This window comes from Buteo buteo, chromosome 6 (assembly GCF_964188355.1).
Source record: "Buteo buteo chromosome 6, bButBut1.hap1.1, whole genome shotgun sequence".
Lineage (NCBI taxonomy): Eukaryota > Metazoa > Chordata > Aves > Accipitriformes > Accipitridae > Buteo > Buteo buteo.
The window spans coordinates 40,620,581-40,646,594 of NC_134176.1; the positions used below are offsets into that span (position 1 = coordinate 40,620,581).

Here is a 26,014-nt window from a genome sequence, read left to right on the forward strand (position 1 = left end):
CTCAAGTTGTGAAACTTCAGCTTATTTTCTTCTGCCCTAAACTAAAGCTGTGTGTTCATCTATTATTGATGCATTGGCCATAAGCCTGTACTCTTCCTTTCCCAAGGAGACTGAAGGCATCTGGGTGAGGAATACATCTAAAATTAAAGCTGGAGTGTTAAATATCCAGGTAAATAAGTATTTAGAAGCAGTTGTGACATTAAAAAAAATTAATTTTGTGGAAGTTGAGGTTTTTCTTCAGTAGTGGAAGGAGGAAGGAATGTTCACTCATAGCATCTCTGGCTTGGCTTATGCAAGTACTTCCAACAAATCTTCCTCTTTCAGAATGCAAAATATTGCTTTATAAAGTCACTTCTAGTGTTTACCTCTTACTCAGATTAGTGTTATTACTTCTCAGTGATAACAATATATTTTGTGTCTGTGATGCTGGGGGGTGGAGCACAAATTACATATTGCTGAGAAGTCCTCCATATAGAGAAGTAACTTTCCTTTGTTAACTGTTTTTCTTTCAACATGCAGTAACGGAATTATTTCAAGATAAACTTGGAAAATTGGGGGTAGAAAAAGCCTTTTTTGCCAACATTACAACACTTTACTGTCTGAATATGCGATTTAGGACACACTTGTGTGTTACGTTAGTGAATGCACAGATTAAGAGTATACTGAGAGTGAGATCCATTATAAAAGTATATATGTTGCCACTGGCTCTTCCGTGCAGCATGCCCTAGTATGATCCATTCTGTGATGGAAAGGTGCTTCAAAAGTTATGCACAGTGCATAGAGGGAAAAGAATATGAATATTTATACAACAGAACTGGATATACTAGTTGTTGATCTGGACTTTACTGTGGAACAAGGCTTTACACCTTAATGTAACGCATGCCCTTAGTCTCCTGATAATCATTCTGTATAACTGCCATTCAGTGTTTTTTGGAATACGTGAGTACAAAATATGAAGTATCATTGTTTTTCGTTAGTGTGCACTGAAAAGAAATGGGAAACTGTGGACAAGCAAGATCCATTACCAAGAATGAGATATTTTTATGTGACCATTAATTTGATAAGAGACTTTTTTTGTTCTTAGAATATTTAACCTGTTCACATACTGATTTGGTGTTTCTAATTTTGTGTGTTTCCATCCTTCCTTCTCTTTAAGTAGGAGCCTGCACTAAAAATAACCATCTAGCTAGATGATTGTGGCTCTAAATGTGGCAGGGGGAAGGCTCCAAATAGTAAGTTTAGTTTCTTACTGAATTCCTATTTCTTACTACTAATGCTTTCCTACTAGTGAGAGGGAAGCATTAGACCTTTTCATGGTTTTACTGGAGTTGCTAGAGAGCTGCTTGCAGTAGTATTTTAGGAAGTGGATACACTTGAAACTGGAAGCTGTTGGCTTTTATATTGCAATAGGGTCACATTTTTTCATACTCTATACATTTCCTGCGTAGGAATGCTGGATGTCATACATGCAGGCTTACAAATTAGTACACAGCCATGCAGTGTGAGCAGCATGTAAGGTATTGTTAACAGGCATTTCATCATCGATCAAACTGATATCAGTAATATAAATAGAAGATAGCCTGGTACAGCTGTATGTCCATGTTTGTTTTTTTGGTGGGTTTTTTGGTTTTTTTTGTGTTCTGGGGTTTTTTTTTTCTCCTCTTAAAATAACAAGTAGTTTTATTTGGCTAATGGTTAGGCATCACTTTCGGTCTAAAAATGGCTTCTTTTACATGTACTTCAGATGCATACGACCTACTGAAAGTTGGGTGTTTGGGTCAAAGTGCTTATGTAAAACCTAACTTTTATGTGCAATACTTTTGTGCCACTTCATTTTCCCATGCATCTTCCTGTAGTGTAGTCAAATAGTGAAACACAACATCTGTTTTAAACATGCAGAATTGTATGGTTCCTTAGAGACTTTACTTTTTTAATATTTATAACAGATATATCTGGATATATCATAGCGTTTGCTATATGTTAGTAACCCGATAAGGTTATGCACTTTTAAAAAGGAATGGTGGATTAATCCTCGAGTATCGGGGACAGCAAGGTGAGTTTCAAACTGGAACTTGCCTTTGTTTCTTCCACAAAAGAGTCACTGCTGTTACTTTCGTGAGGCTTTTTGTGTGGGACCACGTTCAAGCAGGGCGACTAGAATTCGAAGCGCCCAGGCAGCGTCTTTTCTCGCACCACCCCTCTCTCCGCTGGGTACCGTCTCTTCACCAGGTTCAACAGGCCGCCCTCCACCTCCCTCACAGGACTCCTCTCGACCCGCCGGCTGGCCCGGCCGCCGCCGTCGGAAGTGAGGTCGCGGCGGCGGGCGGGGCGCGGGCCGGAAGCGAGGGGGGCCGGGCTGCAGGGCGGCGAGGAGCCGGTGGCGGAGCCCGCGGGAGGGGCGGCCCTGCAGGTCGGTCTGTCAGCCGCTGCCCCGGCGGGCGGGCGGACGGGGGGGGCCGGGGCAGCCCCGGCCAACGCCGCCGCCGATCTCGGTGCCGGCGCGGGTGGCTGGTGCCCGGCGGGCCGGGCGGTGTGTGGGGCGCGGGGCGGGCGCGCTGCGCCACCCGGAGCCGGGCCGGGGGCGCCCAGCAGGCCGGGGAGCCGGGCGGGCCGGCGGCTCTGGGGGCGGACGGGGCCGGTCGTCGTGCGAGCCGTGCGCCGCGGGGCCGGGGTGGGCGGGGTAGGCACGAGTGGCGGGGCTGCGGTCGGCGGGGCCGCTGCAGCGGGCCCGGGGAGCTGGCGATGTCGGGCGGGGGACCGGCCCTGACACCCCCCCACCCCGGTTCCCCCTGTAGCGGGGGGCTTTCGAGCCCCCGCGGCCTTTCTGGGAGCCGGCCCCGGCCCCCGCACCGGCTCGCCGGCGGCGGCCGAGGGGGAGCGGGGCCCCTGGCTGCGGTGAGGCTGCTCCGGCCCGGGGCAGGGCTGAGGGGGCGAGCTCCGCGGGGCGTTTGGTGTCGTCCCCCCCCCCCCGGGAAGGCAGCGGCTGCTGCTTGTTGCTTATTTGAGAGAGGAGGCGCGGGTTGAGCGGACCGCACCGCGTCTGCTGTGGCTGATCGGCACTCGCTCGTCTTGCTCTTCCAGGCGGAGAAAGCGTTGTAGAGCTTCTTTGCGTGTTACCCCCACTTACTAGGCTAAACGTAAATCTCTGAAAACGGCACTCGTAACTCTTGTTGTTCTTACCAAGGAAAGCCAAAGGAAGCAAGGAAGAACTTTTTTAGACAGGCTGTTTTAATATTAACAGCTTCCTTAGGAAAAAATGTTTCGGTGAGTCCCTTTTCAGGTAAAACAAATAAAAATGTAGTTTGTGTCCGTTTAATGCATGGTTCATTTCTAGATCTCGTTCACTCATAGTTAAATTTCAAACTTGGGAGCGTTCGTTTATTTAAAAATAGAAAATAAAGTTGTTTGGGAAGATGTCCTGAATCCATTTTCTGAGCTCTTGAGTTTTCACAAGGGATTGTTTTAAGAAACCATAAGTTTTGAGGCCTGTTAAACACTGTCATTCAAGCTTTGGTGCAACTCCCCTGTCAGTTACTCCTCCCTGTCTTCAGTTTCTCTCTGCTTCTCAGTAGCTGATTTTTTGCTTGGTGAGTTGGTGGTGGTTTTCTTTACCAGTCTTTAAAAAGGATTTTGTGGGTTGATGCTTTGGTTTTTTCTCCTGTAATTTAATTAGAATTTTGACATGCTGCCATCTGAAAAATCTCATTCTGATACTCTACATTTGGATAAAAATACTCAAGTTTTTTCTCTGTGGTGGCCCTGTTACTGAGAAATCTTACTAATAGTAGCCTTAAAACAATATTATTTATATTCCGTAGCCCAACCAAAGAATTAGAGCAAGTATTTAAAAAGCAAAAGAAATGTAATGCCTATTTATTCTCATCTAATCTTACATTTAATTATATTTTAAATTACATGCGCTTTATTTTTAATGACAAACATGCAAGAGAGCCATTCTAGTGAATACTACATTGTCTTTCTTTTTCCAAACAGTTTGCGTGCTCCCACTAGACTTGTTAAATTGGTGTTGCTTCCTAATGGGTCTTTAGTGTAAGCTACATCCCTGCTGAAGTTAGTAAGCACTATGCACTAGTCTTGTAAGATATGTATTTATTTGTAAGTAGCGGAACAGCTTCTGTATCTTAGTATCTTTGAAAATAGGCTTAACTCCCTCTTTAAGTAAGATGCTGTCTTGCAGCACTTCTGGCTTGCTGCTGCCAAAAGTGAGAGTCCTTGCTTTGTGATACCCTTCCTTGTATGAGTTTTTTGAGATCCCTCCATACATGAGTATACTAAACAAGCAGAAAAATATTCTTGTTTTCTCTTGCTGGATTTGTTTTCTTCCATTTTAGTGAGTAAAATCTACTGTAAAGAGGACTGATGAGTGCTGGAGTTGGCAGAAGGTAGGAGCAGGAGCCACTTGGAGTGGAAGCGGGGACTGGCACTCCACCCTTGAGGCAGTGGTTTATTCACTTCCCTATGTTTTGTGTAACCAAGCCACTGATTTATCTAGGCCTAGTCATTGTTTCTTAAAATCATGTTTTTTTCTGAAACTTATGTAGTTACGTCACCCTTCTTCCTATTTCCCCTATATTGCTTTATTCTCCTTTGTTGTGGAGGTTTATTCATGTTCGCGTAGGAAAATGTTAGTATGTGACTTTTTTATGGAAGAATTTATAAAGCTGTTTACAAGTATAAGGCATGTTTATGTACATTTAGCTGATACATAAAACCTACCACTAGGGGAAATGAATGCACATTAGTTCTTGAGACTCAGCTGAAATACTGTTTTGTGTAGCTCTGGGTTGCTCTTGGGGCATTACAGTACTAAAGATATATCTGGATTTTAAATTATCAAGTGTGGCTCAGTCATCCTTGCTTGAAGATTCCCCTTGAGCTTATCAGCAATTCAAAACCAAACAACTTGGAGCAATTGTACTCTGCTGAGATAAAAACATACAAGTTGTGCTCTGAGCAAGCATGCAGCGCTTCTCCTTTATTGCACAAGAAGGAATGGGGAACTGTTTTGAATTATTAGTTTGTTGCTGGCTTACTTCCGTGGCTGATGAACTAATTTGATAATGCCTAGACGCTCTTATTTTTATGCTGGAAAATCCCTATTATTATCTCTTAGAAGATATGATGCAGTTCAGTAGATAAAAAATGGTTGTCTTTGGTCTGCGTGAACTCTAAAAATTGGGGTGGGGAGGGGATGGGGAACCTGGTCATGTAATAACAAAGGCTTTTTACACATCTTTTTCCTTTCAGCATCTCAAGAGGAAAGATCCGTTTTGTGTAGAAATAAGTGATTTCCAGAGGACAGCCCCAATGACAGAACTGTCTGCGCATTTACCCCAGTTTCAGCATGGGCAGCTGACAGAAAACTTCCCTGATAACCATCTCAGCAATACCGTATGTAACAAACAATTTTATTACCTGCTAGCAGTTGAATGATGAAAATACTTGTATGAAAATACAGTTCGGAACTCTAGAAATCTGTTTGTTGGGAGTAATTTTCTCTATCTGGACTGTTGTGGTGATAAGCAGTGCCAAAATAAATGTTCTGTAAAACATCTGATGTTCTAAACTCATTTTTATATACAGATAAGACTTCCCCCAGTTTAAAGTGGTGTTGGAGTGACCAAGCCCTCAAGAAAAATAAGAAAATGGGGTGGGACACTCCTGTGTCAAACATTGACCTTTAGAGGATTTAGTGAGCTCTCTTGGTCCAGCCTGACTGTGGTCTGGTTGATTCACAGGTTTCGCAGTCACAGAGTTAATTTTAGTCTTAGTAGAGCTTGAAGTCTGGGTTTTGCTGTTGCTATTGGTGGAGGGCTACTCCTATGCAGGAAGCGCAGCACTGTCTTGTCTTACTTGTGAATAATTGTCAAAGTGCTCTCAGAGTTCTGATGAACAGAGTTCATCATTCTCAGATGTTTGGGGGGGAGGGGGAACTCAAACCATAAAGTTTTATATGATTATTCTGAAAGACCTAAGCTCATAATTGTTGCCAAAGCTGTACTCGCTGTACTGCACGTGTTGCAGTAAAACCGAGTTTAGATGATCTGCTTGGGTGTGGTGCTCAGACTCTTGGATTTGTCCTGCTCAGTTCTTTGTTCCTGCTATAGCTCTTGAGTATCAGGTTTCTTTGTGACACAGAAATGCTTTTGTGAGGCTGGGCCACTTGTAGCCATGTTTATGGCAGTGATTCAAGAGAATATTTTGATCCCTGCTCTATCTCTTCTATATAATCCAGCAGTTTAAGTAGGATTTTGAAAAATCCTTGTCTTTATCTCAGATCAGCATCCTGCTATATCAGTAAAAATATAAACCATTTGAAAATTTATTTTTAAATTAAGAAGTCAGTCTGACTTAAGACCATACTGATTATAGAAAGTGTTAGTAAAAACAGAGAAGTGGAAACTTTCCTACTGCATCCTTTGTGCTTTTACTTCAGAGGGAATGAAAAGGGTTTCTTTTCATCTTGCAGAGGTGAGAGATTAACTTCTCTTGAACACTTCTGCCAGATTAAAAAGGCAGAGCTCAGCGATAAACTGTAGGCTCACCATCCTTACAGATAACTTGGTGATGCTCCTTCCCAGCCATGGGGGACGGATGGTTCTATTTAATTCTCACTAACAGACTGTCCTGATGAGTAACTACTACTTGTGCTTTTTCTTTCCATGTTTAAGTGTAACTATAGATGTAGTTTCAAGACTTAGTTGTAGTGATTTTTCTCCCCTATGCACATCCGCTTTGTTTTTGTACATATGTACAAAAATCCTTTCCTGCTTAAGTGTATCTAGCTTCTGTGGCTAAGAGTCAGCATGTGAAATCACAAAATACTATAATTTACCATGTCATATACCAGTCCACACACCAAAAGTTCAGTCCAGTCTTCAATATCTGTCACTGTATATCTGTCACCTTTAAACATAAATGGCATGTTTGAGAACTAATGAAGTCTATGCCCAATGTTAGGCAAGGCAGTCTGCTCCTGATACATAAATCTGGATTTAATAAATAAAATATTCTTATCAATTATGCTGGTTTTTTATCTCTTGGTTCAGGGGCATTGCTCTGGGTTTGCTATTAACTATTTTCCTGATAGGAAAAAAACCCCTATCATTTGCTTTTGATATTGTTTATTCACCTGAAAGCGCGTAGTTCGTAACTTACGTTTGCTTACGGTGTTACAACAGGTGTTACTGACTTTTTAGCTTCAGAATTTTCACTTTTAACTATGTCTGAGGAAAGTGAAGAGTCTGTTCCTTTGCTTCCACTTCAGCAAGAGTCCATGGCCTCTGCTCAGTTTAATACTGATCAGGTAGGATATGAGTGCACTTTGTTCTTCTAAGCAGTGGGGCACGCGCATGTCACGTTTAGCTACACTTTAGTAGCCTGAAAGGACAACTTTTGTGTAGTTTTAACAGTGAATGAGAGAATAACTCATAACTCTTGATGCTGATCTGGTTTTCATGCACTGTGTTGTAGTACATAAAGGCATTTTGTGATTGTGTCTTTGTTCCTAACTAGTGAAGGGAATAAAATGGCACATACTGGTCCAATTTCTTCAATTTTTCTCTTTATGTTTGGTTTTGCAGTTTTCTATAGTGGCGTGCTAGTTAATCAACCTTTTCCTTTGGCTGTTTTTGTGTCTGCTTTGCAAAACTGTAGATTTTTATTTTGCTTTTTATATTTCTGTGCCTAAGATAGGGGTAAGTGCATTCTCATGCAGGTCTGCTATTAGAGCACAGAAAGAGCAGCATATTCTGCAAGTGTGCAGAAACCTAAATACTGGGTCTGCTTTACTTTTGAAGTGTTCCAAGGCTCTGATCGTCTCCCATGTAGTGTTACTTATGATCATCTTAGGCAGTTTATTTAGACAGGTAAGCTTATCGTTGTCTTGTTGTAGACTGAGAGAAATGAAACATTTTACTATCAAAGTGAAAAATGTTACATTTGAGCTATAATCTGTACAGAAGGAGGTTCAGCTACAGCCAGCATTTCGGAATAATTAAACATGATCTCTTTATTTGCTTTCTCCCATATTCCTGTTTCTATCTGGCTTTCAGTAATTGTATGTGAGGACTTTATGCAAAATACCAAGTGCTTTATAATGAATCTTTCACTTAGCAAGAAGTAATATTGGACCCAAGATCTTTTTCAAGACATACTTTAAGTTAATGATACTAAATTAAAATTAAGGTTAAAACCTTAATTCTAAAAATTTGGTTGCCTGCTAGTTTTAATTGTTTAATTAAGACAGTATTAGATTTTTTTTTTCCTCCCCTTATATTCAGTTTCCTTTTTGAAAAATAAAGCAAATTTTCTTAGAGGACGGTTCTTGAAACCCTGCTGAGCTTGATCGTGAAGATACCACAAAAAAAAAGGAGAAAATAGGCAGAGGGTTTGGTGTGTACTGTTACTTTGTAATGTTTTGTAAAAGCAAATTTTTCATGAGTTGGGGAAGTTGTAAAGCTTCAACTAAGGTTTTAGCAGTGCCAGTGTTTGCAGTTCAAAGTCCAGGGCCTTGTACTCCTTAATCACTTAAGTGCTTTTGAAAACTCCACTATGAGTTCCTGAGTGTATACTGAACATCTTATCTTTTCTGAGGGTGGGGCTGGGAAAACTCTGGATAAAGAATCTCCAAAATAACTACTGATTTATCAAAAAACTGCAGTTAGTTAATGAGATACAAGTCAGCAGTTGTGTTTGGAAATGCTGTTAAGAATAGGTGATGAGACTTTGACATCGCATATTTAAGGAAAAAATTACCTGCATAGGAGTACTTAAGCAGAAATTCGTTAGGTTATTTTCAATGCCCTACCTTATGTCTAGAGCAATTTTACTAAAACTGAGTGATATTTTAAAGGTATTGCAAAAGGTATCTTCCTTCAGTTTATTGTACATTTTAATCTAAAGCTGCTTTAATGCACTTACTCAAACTGAACTGTTTGTAAATGAAGTAGTTCTGAAGAAATGAGATTCATTTTGTAAGGAATCAAAAATCTTTGTGTTACATCTCTTTTATGTTAAACCTCTTGAGTGAAGAGAATGGGAACAGTACAGCATTGACTTTGGACATGGTAATACAGTAAAAAAACCCAAGTAGTCTGTGTAAACTGTTGCATTTTAGGGCTTGTTTAGAGTGACTGGTAAACATAAAATGGCTTTGTTTCTTTGTAGTCCAGAACAGGTGAAACATAGCTCACTTTCCTGTTTCGTTCTCTGTATGTTCACACAACATATAAAAGGCTTAATGCCCTCTGCTAACGGGGCTTCTTGGAGAGGGGGCAGAAGGTTTGTGACACCAGGAGGAGTGCAGGTGCCTGATCATTTACTTGTGGGTGGTGTTCTCAGATTGGTTTTTTTGCTTCTGGTTAATCTTAGTTCCACTGAAAGTTTACCTCTGTCCTTGTGTTTGAATTATACCCTTGATGTTTCATGTAGCAGTATCAGGAAGCTCTTTCATATTTGTTGACAAGAGTGGTGGAATTTCTTCAATGACAGTGAAAGGATGGGGCAGTAGTATCCTTATGAAAGGAGAGAAAGAATCTCCACACTTAGCACAATATGCTAAAAATTGGGGATCAAATCTCAGTATAAAGACTGAGGATTAACCTGAGTTTGATTACCATTTCTGTCATTCTTATCGCTAAAAATGTGGGAATGCAATACCTCATGAAACTCCATTTTAATATATATTCCAGTTAGTGTACTGTAGTGGGAGTAACATGGTAAGGAAAGTAGAAATTTTCTTGGGATTTTCATGGAGTTAGGGTCATAAATGTCTGTTTGGCATTATTTCTAGGAACAGATATAGTTAATTCTTGTCATGCTATGAGTAATCTACTGTCATGCACCCTTGTATCAACTGTAGTTTGAATCAAAGGAGAAAGCTGTCTGTCTTTATTCAGCTTTTTAAATTCTGTTTAAAGGAAAGGCAACATAGGCTGTTAGATGCAACCAGCCTACTTTCAGCTGCTGCTGTTTTTAATATAAATGCTTCTAATGTAACCCTGTGCTTCCATTCTTTTGGTAACTATGTGATGCAATTAATTACTACTGTTTTAAGTCTTTGCTGCAGCAAGTGTTTTTAACAGTAAATATTACCTTGCACGTTTCCCCCTCAAGATAATTTTTAGCTTAGTGTACAAGAATATGATTGTGGATAGTTGCTGAGGAAACTGGTTTTTATTTATTGCAGAATGACAACAGTGAAAGACGTCGCCATGATAATAGTGAGCGCAGAAGAAATGACAATCCTGAGTCTGAGACCAATGGGCAGCCACAAAACAACATTCAGCAAGTGGTGGAACAAGACGAAGAAGAAGATGAGGAGCTGACGCTGAAATACGGGGCAAAACATGTGATTATGTTGTTTGTACCTGTCACGCTTTGCATGGTGGTCGTTGTTGCAACCATCAAGTCTGTCAGCTTTTATACACGGAAGGATGGACAGCTGTATGTATCAATTTTTTTCCCCTATCTTTTCAATGAACTCACTTAGATAATTTTCTTTAATCTCCATTTCTTCAGAAGTCTAATTCAAGCAGTGAACTCCCTCTTGCCTCCCTTTTCCCCTCCACCAGCCCGAAGATACTTTTGTTTTATTCCTTCCAGAAATCAGACTCTATATTCATAGTACTACTGACATTTGTTTGTCTGGTGACCAGTTGGGATAATATCTTGGTTGTGACTGCTTGATCCAAACCCTAGTCCTCATTTTAATACTTCATTGTGACCTGTGGTATTTATAAAATAAACTCAATCTTGAGCCAAAGCCATTTTAGTTGTACTCTGCTAGAATACAAAGATTTTGAAAAAGGAAAAAAACCTACTCATTTAAATGAAGTAACATATATGCCAAGTTCTGGTTTGCCTGTGCTGTTTGATAAAGAAATTCAAATGCAGGAGGAAGATAGCTTTATAAGGTTCACTTCTGTTGCAGTTACAGAAACTTTCCTAGCAAGTTTCCTGTATAGATTGATTATTTTTTTTTTTTCAAAATATTGATGTTTCCAAAAAAAAAAAAGTAATTCCAGTGAAAGCTGATTTGAGAGAAAGGAGACAAAGGAAGAACACTGAGCCTGTCAGAACCTGCAGCAAATCAGTCTAAATGTTCCACTGCGAAAACATTTAGACAAAATGATTCAAAGTGTGTTTGGCTTTGAAATGTTTGTATAATACAAGCACGTCATAAAATGTTTCAATAATACACAAAGTTCTTTTTCACTATCAAAGTTGTCGATCAAAAGAATTATTTTTCTTGAGATTTTATTTATAGTAAGTGTCTTCTCCCCCCCCCACCCCCCGCCCAATGAAGTGGTTTTTTCCCTGGGTGGTTGTATTTAAGAAAAAGAGTAGAGCCTATACGTTTTTTTGTTGAAATCGCTGGGGAACCTTCCGTTGTAAATCCACTAGATGGTGTGCTTATAAAGGTCTAGCTGCAGTAATAGTCTAATGATTCATAGCTTATGAGTAATTGTATCAAACACTGGTTTTTGTTTGTTTTACAAAGTAGAAAATAGTAGTAATCTAAGAATGTAGGAAAGGCAAGTCTTCTAAGGAAGATTTTTTTTTTTTTAATTAAATTTTGCCTAATATGATCCCATGCTGCCTTTCAAATTTTGCCTAAGTAGAAAATAGCTGTTGCTTTTACAGCTGTGGACTGAAAGATTACTGCAGTTTCATTTGATGTTGGCCTCACATATCAGAAACATCTGTGCATTCAGTGGCATTTCAGTTGACTCTCTGTTGTTGTAGCATCTACACTCCTTTCACAGAAGAGACAGAGACAGTAGGACAGAGAGCCCTGAATTCAATTCTCAATGCGGCTATCATGATCAGCGTTATCATTGTCATGACCATACTCCTGGTTGTGCTTTACAAATACAGGTGCTACAAGGTGAGTATAAATATAATTGACTTGAGTAATTGTGCTGATTTTATTTATTAGTACAGATTATCAAGAATGGAACAAAATGAAGGGTTATCAAGGATGAGTGAGCAAAAGTAGCAGAATCGGTGATTCAATTCACTGTTTCAATTTTGTGGCTTCTGTTCCTTTGAGGCAATGGGGAGGCAGAGGGCTGGTGCTAACACTTCTGGCTGTTTTGTCAGTTAGAATTAGGGTGACATTGTTTTCTATTCCTGTGAAATGTACCATGTACTGAAATCTTCCTGTGGTCAAGATGTACAAAGTACAGACATGGTCCTACAATTTGAAATTCATTCAGGACTTCGGGGCCTTTTCAAGGGCTCCCCTCTCCCCACCCAGTCCCAGTATAGAAGTCTCCCAAGAGTGTGATATGTGCGTGGCTGTACATGCCAGGCGATACCCTTATAGCAAACACAGAGACTCTAAGGCTCTTTTGTGAAAGACTTCAATCATATAATGATGTAATCTAGGCAAGTCCAGGCCTAGCATAAATAATTGCAACGTCACCTGCCTGGGCGGAATTGTTAATGAAAATTCCTGGTTATCTTTTGGTCTTAGTGATCCATTTGACAAGGCTTGGCCTAATAAAACTTCCCAGTGTGCAGCCAGAACCTTGAAGCTGTTTCATAGTTGTAAAACGGGCAGTGGGATCCATGTACTGGCACAAAGCTTTGCTTCACTTTATTTTGTTTGCAAGAGGGAAAAATGGTTGTCATCTTCATGGCTGTGGGTGAAACTCCTTTACAAAGTATTTGTGGAGCGACTGGGGAAACGTTTTTGCCTGAATCTGCATACAGCTTGGAATAGTGTTTTTTAAAGTATGGACCTCCTACTCTATTGCATTGTGGTGTTAAATGTGAACTGACAAAGTTTTTCTTTTTGAACTGTCAATTCTGCTAATTCTAATGAAGTCAGATAACTGATGTACTTCAGCTAGGTTCCTTGGCAGCCAGTCGGTTCTTCTTAGGTGCTGAAGGCATCAACTAGTTTTTACTAAGCTTTTCACATTTCTGGCTTTCTTCTTGACTTTACAAAGCATTGCATGTTCTCCTTACAAAAATAATTGTGGTACTAAAAAAGTAGAATGATTGGACAACAGAAATTTCCTGTAGTTATATTTTATGCTAATTAAAAGAAAGAAATAATTTATTTTTAGAATTGCTAACAGAGTACTTCTATGCTGCTATACCAGAGTGTTGTAAAATGTCATTACCTCTCCATTGAATTCTCTTTTACATGCAGTTCTATATGTAGAATGTCTAGATTATGAGGAATGGAACTTATAATGAAAGAATGGAACTTATAATGAAAGAATGTTAGGCCTCCAGCTGGTAATGATAATTTGGTTATCTTCACAAGATTTTTATATGAAAACTCCTTTGAAGAAAGGAAATGCTATTTCAGCTTTACTGCTGTTAGTTTCCTATGTTTCTCCTGTACGTGATAAGTTAAGCATGGTCCTGATTCTAGCTCCTAAATCTAAGCAGAAACAGCATCGTCAAAAGTGACAGTATTTGACTAGCTTTTCTTTTTAGTGTATTTTATTATTCTCTGCATTCTTCAATCTGCCTAACCAAAATCTGGCTGCTGTAGCTCATTTGAATTCTCTGTATTCTGCAGTCCTTAGTTTTTATTCAAGTTGTAGTGGGCAAAGCCGACTCTGTACAAGCAATCAATTAGTGTTGAAGCTGTTGTCAAATGAACAATGCAAATTCTTTAATTAGAAGGCAACAAACCTGTCATGGTATCCTGCTAGGAAAACGCTGGCCAAAACTTACGAGAAATACTTTGGAAATATCACTTGTGTGAAAAGAGGCTGGTGATCTGGGAAGTGCTATAGCAAATGAGTTACTGAGAATAAAACAAACATCTATGTGTAAAATGCCAACTTATGTCAACTCTTGAAACTACCTCCTTCAGTACTGTTGACAGTAGTTATGCAAAGTGTGTGTAAACATTTGCTGGACTATGGCCTTGGTGTTTGACATTGTTAGCATTTTACTCTTTACTAGAATGAAGCATTATTATTCATGTTATTTTCTTAAGTGGTAAGAAAGTTTAAAAGCTTATACTACAAATAGAAGAACTACAGATAGACGTCATGTTATTAAAAGAAATGACACAGCTTGCTTTGCCATTTTCTTAAAATGGTTTCAACTAGTCTTACAGAGAAATAAAATTACTCTTGTTAGGTTGCTACTTAGATATATAAGTAGCTTTACAAGTTGTTTGAAAGTTGGATTCTGTTTCAGGTACCTATCAGTCTTCAGCTTTAGTATCTTTTTTTTTCCTTCAGATTGCTATGAGCAAATACTGAAAGCCAATCTGTTAGTTAAATGACAGGTTTTATTAGGTTGAAGGTTAAAATTGAACCTGGTTTGAGAGACAAGACAGTGTGAAGGAGGAGACTGAATGTTTCAAAAATTGCTGAGAACTTTAAAAATGCTTATGAAAAATTCAGCGTTAGACTAAATGTACTAAATGACTAACTGTAATAGCTAGATTCTTAATTGCTGGAAAGTCCTGGTTGCCTTATGTAAACGTGATTCCTTTAGTCTGTGTGCATATGGCCTTTACTTTTAAATTAACTTTCGCAAAATATTTTAAAAACTATAACATAAGATGCATTCTACTACACATCTTTCAGAAGAAGAGAAATAGATAACACAATTTCTGAACAGTTTCTGAATACTTTGATCTGGTGTACCTATATAGCTACTTTAACCAGTCAATTTTCCACTGAGCATTTCTGTTTGAAGCAGGATTTCTTATGCAGCTTGAATTTCTAGATTATTGCTTCTGACTGGTTATCTACCTGCAACGTTGAGTCTGGTGTTATATATAAGATTCTGTGCTGGAAATTTGACAAATACATGTTTCATTCTCAGTTCAGAGATTACCAGAGTTACAGGGCTCTTCAATCTTAATTTTTCATTTTGCACAGTAATATACAAGAGTTGTATGCACTTTCATCACTGCAAAGTCTGAGTGCCTGTCATTTCCAAATTTAAACCACGAATACAACCCTGAACTGTTTTTTGTTAAATTGTTGGGCATGTATGTCTGCTCTCATATCAAAATTAGGGTTTATGTCTATACGTGATTGATAGAGAATACAGAAATCTTTCTATAGTCATTCATCGATGATATGCTAATTCCAACAGATAAGCAATGAAGGCTTTTCATATGTTCCAGCATTTAATTCTATAACCGTATTCTGAAAATGATTTGGAATCAGAGCAGGCTTTTTAATTGTGCAAAAATGAATCATGTTTTCCATCTGTGTTAATGCTGGATACATCTGCTATGTTACAATGCCACTGTTATCAAAATGGCCTAAAAATATAGAAGCAGTAGTTTTCATTGTATAGAACCTCTACTGAAAGACCACAAAGCACTTAAAATTCCTAAGTGTAAATTGAAATAAAATAGTGTGTATAGACTAAATATGAATTTAGTAGCAACCACAGAGAGAGAGATCTGAATATAATTTTCTCGCTTTATTCAAAAGGGAAAATAACCTTAAAAGCATTTTTAAGTAGATATTAACTTTAACAAGTCGAGAAAAAAAAAATCTGTATTGATATCTTTTTTCCAGGTGATCCATGGCTGGCTTATCATTTCTTCTCTTTTGCTGCTTTTCTTTTTCTCATTCATCTACCTGGGGTAAGTGAACTAAAGCATTAATATGCTTTTCTTCATGTATCACTGTGTACGTATTTATTTTAGAACTAGCCCTTGAATGTTAAGAAGAATGATAGTGAGTAAGCTATTGCAATAAAATTTTTAGTTCTATATAGGTTCATAGAGTACACTTAAGAGAGGGAGATTTATGGGTTTATAGTGCAATTTATAGTGTGCAGAAGCTGTCCATCGCATGTGTTGCCAGAATAAGCTATCTTCCACAGGGTAGCTTATTCTGCTAGCATATTTTCTGATACCTTAATTTTTCGTAGCCATATGACTCAGGGGCAGTTGTTTATGTCATGGCTTTGGTAGTGGGCAATATATGCAAAGGCTCTTTGCATGGGAGTGACAGAAAAGAATCATCTGAAAAGAATCTACTCTCTCACCAAAATATATTCAGTGTTTTTCATTTCAAATTTGGAAGCACACCTTTACTCAGACATCAAGAAAAGTTGTACATAATACTTGGTATTCTCTAAAATGAGCAACCTGATCAGGGTTTGCAACTAGAGTTATGCCATGAAAATATACTGTGTATATTTTTGTACCACTTGATGACAGATACACTTCTCTTCAAAGAAACTTATTAAATTTGGTCTCCAGGGGGAGAAAATGGTGTTCCTTCAAGTCACTAATTTTTGCCAAAAGTGATCTGTGATGCCTTTTTTGGTCAGTATTTTCTCTAATCTTAATAGCGACTTTTGAAATACAAGGCAATGTGTGCTGCACAAGTGCAGTGCAGGCTGGGTGAAGACAAGTTGCCAGGCTCACTTCCTTTGGGTTTGGGTTGGAGCTGGCAGTCTTCCATGAGCATGTGTGAATAGAGGGACTGAAGGCTTTCCTGAAACCGTGCTTTCCTTCACCTGTTCTTGCTGCCTCATAGCAGTACTGGCTTCCTTTCGCAGAGGTCCAGTGAGTGAGGAGGGAGTCTGTAGACCAATTATATGTGATAGCAGTGAGGGGCATCCTCTTAACACTGTACATCTCAGAGGCCAGCTAACAGCTACGGAAGACAAATTTCCTGGAGGAAAATATAATGCAAATTATAAGTTTCTTAGTGCCTTGATTTTGCAGCAGAATCTGCAAAAGGCCATCACAACTGTTTCTTCCCTGGGTCAGTGGAAATCACCTGTGACTTAGTGACAACATATTTGTCTGTTTTGGTTTTACTTATTGAGGGTCTTAATTAGTTTATAGTATTTGGTGTGACAGAGTGACACAGTTCATCCAAAAAGAAAGCTTTTTACTTTAGTGTTTGTGGCAAAGAATAAAATACAATAACCATGTATATCCTACTTTGAAGTTAGTGAAGTATTTCCTTTCCACAGGCGGCAGGTAAGTAGAGAGAGATCTGTTTGCATGCCTTTAAAGATCCATTATAACCTCACAAGTTCTTATTCTTCTGATTTTTAAAATTCATGAGCATAATCAAAATGACTGGTTTTGTGGTAATGTCCTTTCCTGTCAACTTCTGCTTTGACTGAGAAAGAAATAGAACGTTAATGAAAATTTTCAGAAAAGTGAAAGAGTCAGTGTGAGGCAAACACTGGTAAAATTATCCCCTTTTTGAAGAATAGTGAAGTACTAATTGGAAATAAAATTTTACATTTGTGCCACTACATTGAATATGAAAATTAAAAAAAATAAAATTCTGAAGTGTCCATCTGTAACTTATTTCCATTGTTTTAAGCAAATGCAGTCCATATTCTTTTCCACTTTTTTTTTTTTTTTTTTAGTGAGGTTTTTAAGACGTATAACGTTTCCATGGACTACATTACGGTGGCACTCATGATCTGGAACTTCGGTGTTGTGGGAATGATTTGTATTCATTGGAAGGGTCCGCTTCGGCTCCAGCAGGCGTATCTCATTATGATAAGCGCTCTCATGGCATTGGTGTTCATTAAGTACCTTCCTGAATGGACTGCGTGGCTTATCTTGGCTGTCATTTCAGTGTATGGTAAGGTCTGGGGCAAGGCATAGTAACAGGTATTATGGTGGGTATTTATTCTATTCCCTGACTATTCTGCTTGTCTGACTAGACCTTAAAAAAAGAAAAAGTGTGTGTGTGTGTGGCAGTATCATCCAAAGTAGTGGGTAAGGTGATTACAGACTTCAGAAATAAGATCATGATCTAAACCAAGATGAGTTCCCTGCAGCTAGTGGCTTTGTGTGACTGTGTGATGCCATCTTCCTTCATGTTTTCTGGACTTTCTAGATTCTTTGGAGAGGAGAATTGAAGTAATTTAAGAGAGGAGGAGATAAGAGACCTATGTCGCCATTTTAATCTCTTCTATGAAGTTGGAGAGCTTTTAGCTTCTCATTTTCCCCAAGAATCCTTGGAAACCATTGTATGTTAAGAATTTAGGAGCTTGTTGTCTGGGTACAGTCCCATACAGGTATAGATCTGCCCAACATAGGAATTACTTAAATTTGTGGACATAGAAACAACACCCTGATCCATACCTAGTAATATAATGAGAAGGAAGCAAGGAAGGATTAAAGGCAGTTTTCATTGCTCATGCCTAATAATATAATGAGAAAGAAGCAAGGAAGGATTAAAGGCAGTTTTCGTTGCTCAAAGTCATTTTACATTTAGAAGGATACAGTTGTGAGATCTGGTTCCTTGATTTTTTTTAAATAAAAAGAAAATTCATTTGAATTATTGCATATTATGCTTTTTCAGAATGATGACTGAGAGATACCTAGATGTAGTTTTTTCATAAAGCTTTAGAGGGCACTGGACACTTTTGGTAAGAAGATCACTCTCTATCCCAAATACCAATTTAGATCCCAGGCAAGCCTAAAAGCCAGTTACTTAGACATAATTAAAATATTACAGCTAAGTGTATCCATGAAGCTGTGCTCATAACTTGGAATTTTTTTGGAAGCATGTGAGTGATGAATGTGTACTCTGAAAGTCACTGATGATGACTGAGAATCTGTACAGTTGTGGAAATGCAGAAGATAATAAGATTTGATTAGCTCTGGTAGGTCAGTATACTCCTTAGGTGTCCTCTTCCTTCAGAGGGAGGAAAAATGTCCCTTGTGTGTATGAAAACCTTCCCATCTCCCCTCTCCACTTCCACCCTTTGTATAACTGGAACAAATCTTAGTATTGCAAGCATTCAGCCTTCATTCAGCAATTGCAAAATGAAGTTACTCTTCAGATCATATTCCAAGATCATAACGTGGTTGTTTTGAGTAAAGGAGAAGTAAGTTTCAAAGCCTGTGACCCCATGCTAAGAATTCTTTACTTGAGTGGAACCAGCAGTGGTGCTAGGGCAGTTAGCGCAGGTGCAGAAAGCCTGCTCTGTGCAACATACAGCTCCTGACAAGTAAGCTGTTCCTTTCGGTATCAGATTTTGTTTCACATGAATTTAAAGACATACAGTGAGTGGACAACTGCAAAAGGTAGTAGCATGGTTAATATGTAAATGTTACAGCTTTCTGTCCAATATGCAAGACAAGGGAAAAGTAGCTGAGGTTGTTTGTGGAGTTGCAAATTTCATTAATAAACCATCACCATTCAGGTGAGAAAGCAAATGGAGCATCTGATAGATCAGTTTTTCTTAGTGCTGTGCTTTGATCTGTATGAGTAACTTGTACAGTCATCCTATTTTGTAAATGATTGCTTTTCAGTTAATTTTTACTCGTTCACCCAGTTTCATATACTGTCCCATGAAAAAGAATTGAGGGAAGCAACAAAAAGCTGCTGTTGCTTTCTTATGCTAAATGTGCTTTGAACACTTCTCAAATCTATGCAAACACAGCATTTTTCCGCAACGCTTAATAAACCTGGTTTTTTTCCTCTTCACATGCACATTCACTTTTTTTCCCCTATTTAAGTGGGAATAAATTAGCAGTTATGCCTACTTTATAGAAGTAATGTAAGCCTCACTTACCTGTTGTCTTAAAATTTGTTTTAGCATTAAACTTGGGTTAAGAAAAGCTTTGATAATAGAAAGCAAGCTTGGGTATTTCCAAGATTTTAGTTGAATAGTAGCTTTTGTGAATTATCTGCTTTCAACTTGCAAGTCAACATACAGACACAGATACATTTGCAGTTGCATAATATCTTAAGTGAGGAACATAGCATTTTTTTAATTTGTATATATATTACAGTAACATGTAAAATAGGTTGTTCAAGTGAGTAGGATACTGACTTGTGGCCAACGGCACGCTCAGAAGTCTATGTTCAGGGTAGCATTTTATCTTTTAACCAGTCTCTGCAAGTGTTATAGAAGAACCTTCTTGTAAGTATGTCTGCAATGATATGAGATCTGTTTGCTCTTCCTTTCAGATTTGGTTGCTGTCCTATGTCCTAAAGGTCCTCTTCGTATGCTAGTTGAAACAGCTCAAGAGAGAAATGAAACTCTCTTCCCAGCACTTATTTACTCCTGTAAGTACGTTTCGTTAAATACTTTAAACTTACAATCACCCACTCAGCCTAACTGATTTTCTCATTTTTCTGTGCTTTAACATGATGCTTGTCAGCTGGAATTCTTAGTCTGTTCACTTGGGCCTTTCACTATTGACTCAAAAATATGGAACATCTTCTGGCTAAGATCTTTCAAGATAAAAACCAGCATGCTGTTTTACAAAATATGAACAGGAAAAATGGTAGCACACCTTGTTTTGGCCAAAGAAGTATGTCATTAGGCTGTGAATTAAGTCTATTCAAAGCGAGTACTTGTTTTCAGAAATTATTTATCAGCTTTCAGTGCTTAAATAACCTGTGTTTTACTGGAAGGAAAGGGAGAAATTGCCAAGAAGAGATTAATTTACAGAATTATTTTCTCCAGGGCTTGTCTTTTTTGATATGTTGTTTCTCCCTGCAGTTGTGAAAAATAACCTACTGAATGCAAATTGCTGTTATGACCTGTGTATCAATTAGTACATAATTCCACTGTTTCTGAAATTCATGTTGCTAGTTGTAATCATATGGATAAACAGTGAAATAGGCTAATCGTAAATCATATGCTACAGGTGCTGATGAAAGGCCTGTATTTGGAAGCAGGAAGTATGCTGTAGACTGACTGGCTAGTTTACTGACTTGTCAGGGACAAGTTTACAGTGGAGAAAGGGGAGGGCTTTCGTTATGTGTCGCTGTGTTTCACGGATACTACTCATAGCTGCCTGTTGTTCTGTTTTGTGGAAGGAGAGGTTAATGCTGAGAAACCACAAACTTGAAGTAAAATACACCATTTAAGTGTGGTAACATTTACTTCCAGATTGGAGAATTCTTTGTGGTGGTGGGGACAGAGAACAATTAACTTTGATGCAGATACTGCCTCTGAATTGAAGTACCTTAGTACCAGTCTTAATAGACCTTTTTACTTGCAGATGAAAGAACTGATTAATAGAAAAAAGTAAAGAAATCATTGATTCAGATTTTCAGTGGGCCTCATATATAGAAGTAATTTCTCTGGCAACAGCTGTTGCCGTTTTTTTCAACATCTAGTAAGAATAAAACTTTTATTCACCAAATTCTGTAAATGCATGTTGTAGCTGGTACTGGCTGTGTTCCAGATATTACTGTGCTTTAGTAAGAGTAAAATTGCCTGTTGCAAAACATAGCTGTATTAAAAAAAAAAAATAAAAATGGATTGATGCTAACGCTATCTCAGAATTGCATACGTCTGAAGATCTGATTAGCTATGCTGGTGTTTGTTTATTTGTTTTTTAATAGCAACAATGGTATGGTTAGTGAACATGGCTGAGGAAGATCCAGAAGCCCAACGGAAGGCTTCCAAAAACTCCACTTACGATAAACAAGGTGAGTCTTATTTTGACAAGCCTTTATAGTTGTCATTTTGTTGGAATACATGTTTATGGATGCTTGGTTTTTAGCTTTTTAAGTGTCCTGGTTGCTGTAGAAGAGTGAAAGCATGGAAGCCTCATTAGGAATGATGAATCTGTCAAGACTTCAAAAATTGCTTGCTTATTGTGCAGTTAATGTTCTTGTATTCATTTTTCTGGGACCCAGGATGTTGGTGGTGAAATGACTCTCAATAGACAACTATTGACTGAGCTCAATTGCTTGTCAAATTGGGATGATATAGTATAATGCTAACTCATTTATATTTGTATTAGACAGAAATGTGTCTAGCCCTCTTGGCTATGCAGCTACTGTTTAAAAACATGGAGTTTGTTTGTTTACATGTATTAATAAAGCAGAGCAGAGTTTCTGAATTTAACATGCTTGAAGGGGTGTATGTATATGTAGCTTTCAGTAAAGTTTTCTATTTTACTGGAAAATTAAGCTGTCAATGTTGACTAAAGAAACTAATGAAATGTTAGATGAGAGTTTATTCCTTAGACTGTGATCTTTAAATGAGGTCACCACAGAACTTCCACTCTGTTATGTTGAAGTACTCCTGAACACTAGGACTTGAGTGCAATATGTAGATGCTGTGACTGCAGAGTGCACATTGACTCCTGATTGTTTAAATAAATATTAAAATCCTAAGCGACGATGTCTTGTAATGGTGTGTGCCAATGTTAGATGTTGCTGAATATTATGGAACACCTCTTTTTTCCTGATTCTTCTATGATCTTACATGTGGAGAGATTGTCATGTTTTAGAAGGCACATTTTTGAAGGAGATGTTAAATGCCTTTCTTCCTTTGAGCTCCGGCAAACCAGACTCAGAATGAAGATACTGAAGCAGATGATGGTGGCTTTAGTCAAGAATGGCAGCAACAAAGGGACAATAGAATAGGACCCATTGAATCAACACCTGAGTCACGTGCTGCTGTTCAGGCTCTACCCAGTAACTCTCAAACAAGTGAAGACCCTGAAGAACGTGAGTATGGAATACTGTGTCTGATAGACTTAGTAAATCTGAAGCTAGTTAGTCTTAGTCATCCTGACTGCACAGATAAAGTATGCTGTGAGCTAATAGCAAGCTGAAGAACTGCTCTTGCTCATGATCAATACTGACATGCCTCATAGAAATGGAGTTGCTTTTTGGTAGCTTTTGATTTTGCTGGAAGAGTGAGTAATATTGGCCAAATTGACCTTCAATTTGATACACAGACTCAAAACTTTAATAGTGCAAGCTGCTTTCAGATCATTATGCAGTCAGTTGCATTAGCTTCTGTCTTTTCCATGCAGTGTTCTGCTGTGTATCACCTCTTTTGGCTTTTGGCCCTGTAAACGCAGACATTAACATTTTTTGCCTCAAGATTAAACTACTGTAATCCACTCTGTAGAAAGCAATGTTTAAAACCTAATTGGAGACTGAAATGAATGCAGAGTGCCACAGGCTTGCTTATTTTTCTTCAGCATCTTGCTGAGGTGCAGTATCTTTGGAGACCATGTGACATCAATATTCAGATATCTGTTATAATAGACTTGTGATTTCCAGTTGGAGTTTAAGCTGCTATTAGATTTGCAAAGCACTAAATAAATTAGGGTCTGCCCATCTAATAAACTGCTCTTCCCATGTGATGCTGCCATATTTAGCAGGTACAACTGCTTCCTCTGATTCTCAGGTGCTCCTCTGTTTAAAAATAGAGATTTCTACTTCAAGAACAATTTTAGAATTTACTTTGTCCCAAACATTACAAATTCAGAATGTGTTGCAAATCTGTTTTCATTTCTAGAGCTTAGAAAAATAACATTAAGATGCAAAAATTTTAGGAATTGGGCTATTCTAGTTAGTTAACTGGTTAACTAAAACTCTTGTCTGGCCAGACTAATAATTTTCTCCTTCCTGTATTCCTCCAGCAAATAGTAATGACAGATGTGCAGTGATCCAGTCAGACTTGTCAGCCAGCATTAGCTTACTAGAAGTTCTGAGCAGCTCATTAGAAATTTGGAGAGTTTGCTTGTGTGGAAGGAGTTATCTAGCAGTTGCCTTTGCTTATTGTTCTGTTATGCTGAAAGCAAGCATCCAAGTTTTGTTTCAGCAGTTGGAGGGTGTTGTAGTGCTTAAGAGCTTTTCATGAATGCACTGTTCTAGACCATATATTGGAGGCCTGCTGAAAGACAGTAGTGTTGCCTTTTTTTTCTGTTTTTTTCTCCTTTTTTTCCTTTTTTTTTTTTCTCTCCTTTCTTTTTTTCCCCAGTGATCACCCAGGCATAGCCCTCTGTTTTGATGCTCTGAGTTCCTCTTAGGACTCTAAAGTGAGTTTTGGGCTGGACTGTAATCGGGTGACAAAGTAAACAGTAGGCCAGATGAAAAGACCTGGTGACCTGATGTTGGCCTCTCTGACTTAATATCTTGGACTAAAAGCTCAGAAAGTGAACTGGTGTTCAGGAAATCTTCGTTAGTTTGTTTGTAGAAATAATTGAGTATTGTGCTCCCAGAGTTGTTGCTAAGGTGGTAATTACTATTTAAAAGAATAAGACATTAACTCATGAGTTTTCATAAACCGCACGTCTTGGATTAAATATGTTGGTTTTTTACCTCTGTGATATGCTCTGTAATTACACACAAGTGCTTTTTAGAACTACCTTAGTAAGAATTCTATAGGAAAATTGGGAGGGCAGTGGAATATTTTGCTGGGTGTAGGTTTCTAACTGGCAAATAAAACATCATCTGCAAGGGACTTACATGTTTTCCCCTTTCCTTGCCCAGCTTAAAGGAATTGCACTTCAATATTCTGTTGAATATGACATGACAACCAAAAGTGGACAACCCCCAACAAATATAATTACAAATATCTGAGCTTGTATATATTGTATTTGTATGTACAGGAGACTAGGATTATAGAAAAATTCTAATTATAGGTTGAATTACTTGAGTGGTGTAATGTTCCTAAGCCGTCTTGTTTCAAAAGAGTTTATCACTTGATTCAGGAGTGGTACTAGATTTAAAAATAAAATGTTATTAGCAAGTCTTTCTGATTCTTAATGTAAATCTATATTATTCTCTGACAGTTACTGATATGCAATATTAGCAGACTGTCTGATACTTAATGCTGCTATATGTTCATTTTTGCAGGAGGAGTAAAGCTAGGTTTAGGAGACTTCATTTTCTACAGTGTCCTTGTTGGCAAGGCCTCTGCAACAGCAAGTGGGGACTGGAATACAACTTTAGCATGTTTTGTAGCCATATTAATTGTGAGTATATTGTAATATTATTATTGGGATAGTTTCTATTCTTCATCAGTGACAAAGCCATAACTGCTACATTTTTTTCTTTGGAATTCGTTTATTTGATGGCCAGACTGAAAACTGATGAGGGCTTTAGCTGTGATCTTCATTGGCTGTACATCTGCCACTTAAGCCTTTAGTTTAGGAAGGCATGAACTGTATCTTGTATTTCTGTGGGATTAATGTTTATATATATAATCTTTTGCTTGTCAGAGTTCCCTAATTTCTCCCTATTTTTTTTTGTTTTTTTCTTCCTCTCAGGGTCTGTGCCTTACACTTCTGCTTCTTGCCATCTTTAAGAAGGCCTTACCAGCTCTTCCAATCTCCATAACCTTTGGGCTAGTTTTTTACTTTGCTACAGATAACTTGGTGCAACCCTTTATGGACCAGCTAGCGTTCCATCAGTTTTATATCTAGCACACTTGATGCTGGTATTCTATGGATATTTGTAGCAAATCTGGGAGGAGGAAAAATGTTTTTCCCTCAGTTCTCAAGTGAGACTGAAGTTTAATACTCAAGATTCCAAGCCTGAATCATTACAACTTCCTCCGATGGTGTTTGGTTTTGGTTTTGTTTTTTCCCCGAGACAACTGCTGCACTGGGCACCATATGAATTTTCCTGTGTGAAAGTGGCTTCTTCCTGATGGCTGGTCTAAACCGGGTGCTGTTATATCAGAGGTAATCTGATATATGTATCTCTGGTAAGGACCACCTGTGTGAAAAGTGCTAATGCTTCCACCAGCAATGCGATCTCTTACCACAGGTTGATTATTTTCACAGCATTAAGGGTGCTCAGAACTTCCTTGACGTTAACAAAGGAAGCTGACAAATCACATGGAACTTGTCTCTGTAACCGCTTGAAGAGAGAGAACCCAATTCAGACTTCTTCAGCAGTGATTTTTTGACAGTGGAGTCCTGACTGCTTTGTGTAAGGAGAAAGGACTTTGTAGCAATTCGACAAAGGGAGAAAGTACTGTCACTCTAAGAGTGCTCCACCACTTCATAGCCTCTGTGCCTGAGTGTGCTTGGTTTAGCAAATTTAAAATCTTTTTTTTTTTTTCCACACTGGAACTAGAGCATCTTCTCAGTTTTAATACTTTCTATCCTCAAGCATGGAGTGCACCTGCTCCAGTTTATGTAGCTACTTAGACTTGGACTGAATTATTTGGCATTAGTGGATTGTAAGGTCCTAATTTGGATCTTAGATTCCAAAAGGTTAATGAACTACATTAAAAAGCAATTTCAGGACTTACTCTGTGCTCTTGCAAATCATTTTGCTAG

General features: G+C 38.5%; 1 protein-coding gene across 5 annotated transcripts; it reads left to right on the forward strand.

Moving 5' to 3' along the window:
* Window positions 1–2,351: 2,351 nt before the first annotated feature.
* Window positions 2,352–25,793, forward strand: PSEN1 (presenilin 1). Of its 5 annotated transcripts, none has more exons than XM_075030581.1 (12): window positions 2,352–2,410; window positions 5,269–5,412; window positions 7,289–7,327; window positions 10,211–10,467; window positions 11,770–11,911; window positions 15,543–15,610; window positions 17,368–17,588; window positions 19,932–20,030; window positions 21,321–21,407; window positions 22,263–22,436; window positions 24,582–24,700; window positions 24,995–25,793. In XM_075030581.1, the coding sequence occupies exons 2-12, from the start codon at window positions 5,329–5,331 to the stop codon at window positions 25,148–25,150; spliced, it is 1,446 nt and encodes a 481-aa protein (XP_074886682.1). In that variant the 5' UTR covers window positions 2,352–2,410; window positions 5,269–5,328; the 3' UTR covers window positions 25,151–25,793. The 5 variants fall into 5 exon arrangements, with proteins under 5 accessions (XP_074886682.1, XP_074886685.1, XP_074886683.1 ...); XM_075030582.1 differs by lacking the exon at window positions 2,352–2,410 and adding an exon at window positions 2,984–3,264; XM_075030583.1 differs by lacking the exon at window positions 2,352–2,410 and adding an exon at window positions 3,352–4,403.
* The last annotated feature ends 221 nt before the right edge of the window (window positions 25,794–26,014 follow it).

Excerpts from the sequence above, each read along its gene's own strand:
- PSEN1 (XM_075030581.1), top strand. The coding sequence starts at position 5,329 with ATGACAGAACTGTCTGCGCATTTACCCCAGTTTCAGCATGGGCAGCTG. Across the intron at positions 7,328-10,210 it reads CTCAGTTTAATACTGATCAG|AATGACAACAGTGAAAGACG; the intron begins GTAGGATATGAG and ends TATTTATTGCAG. Across the intron at positions 17,589-19,931 it reads GGCTGTCATTTCAGTGTATG|ATTTGGTTGCTGTCCTATGT; the intron begins GTAAGGTCTGGG and ends TCTTCCTTTCAG.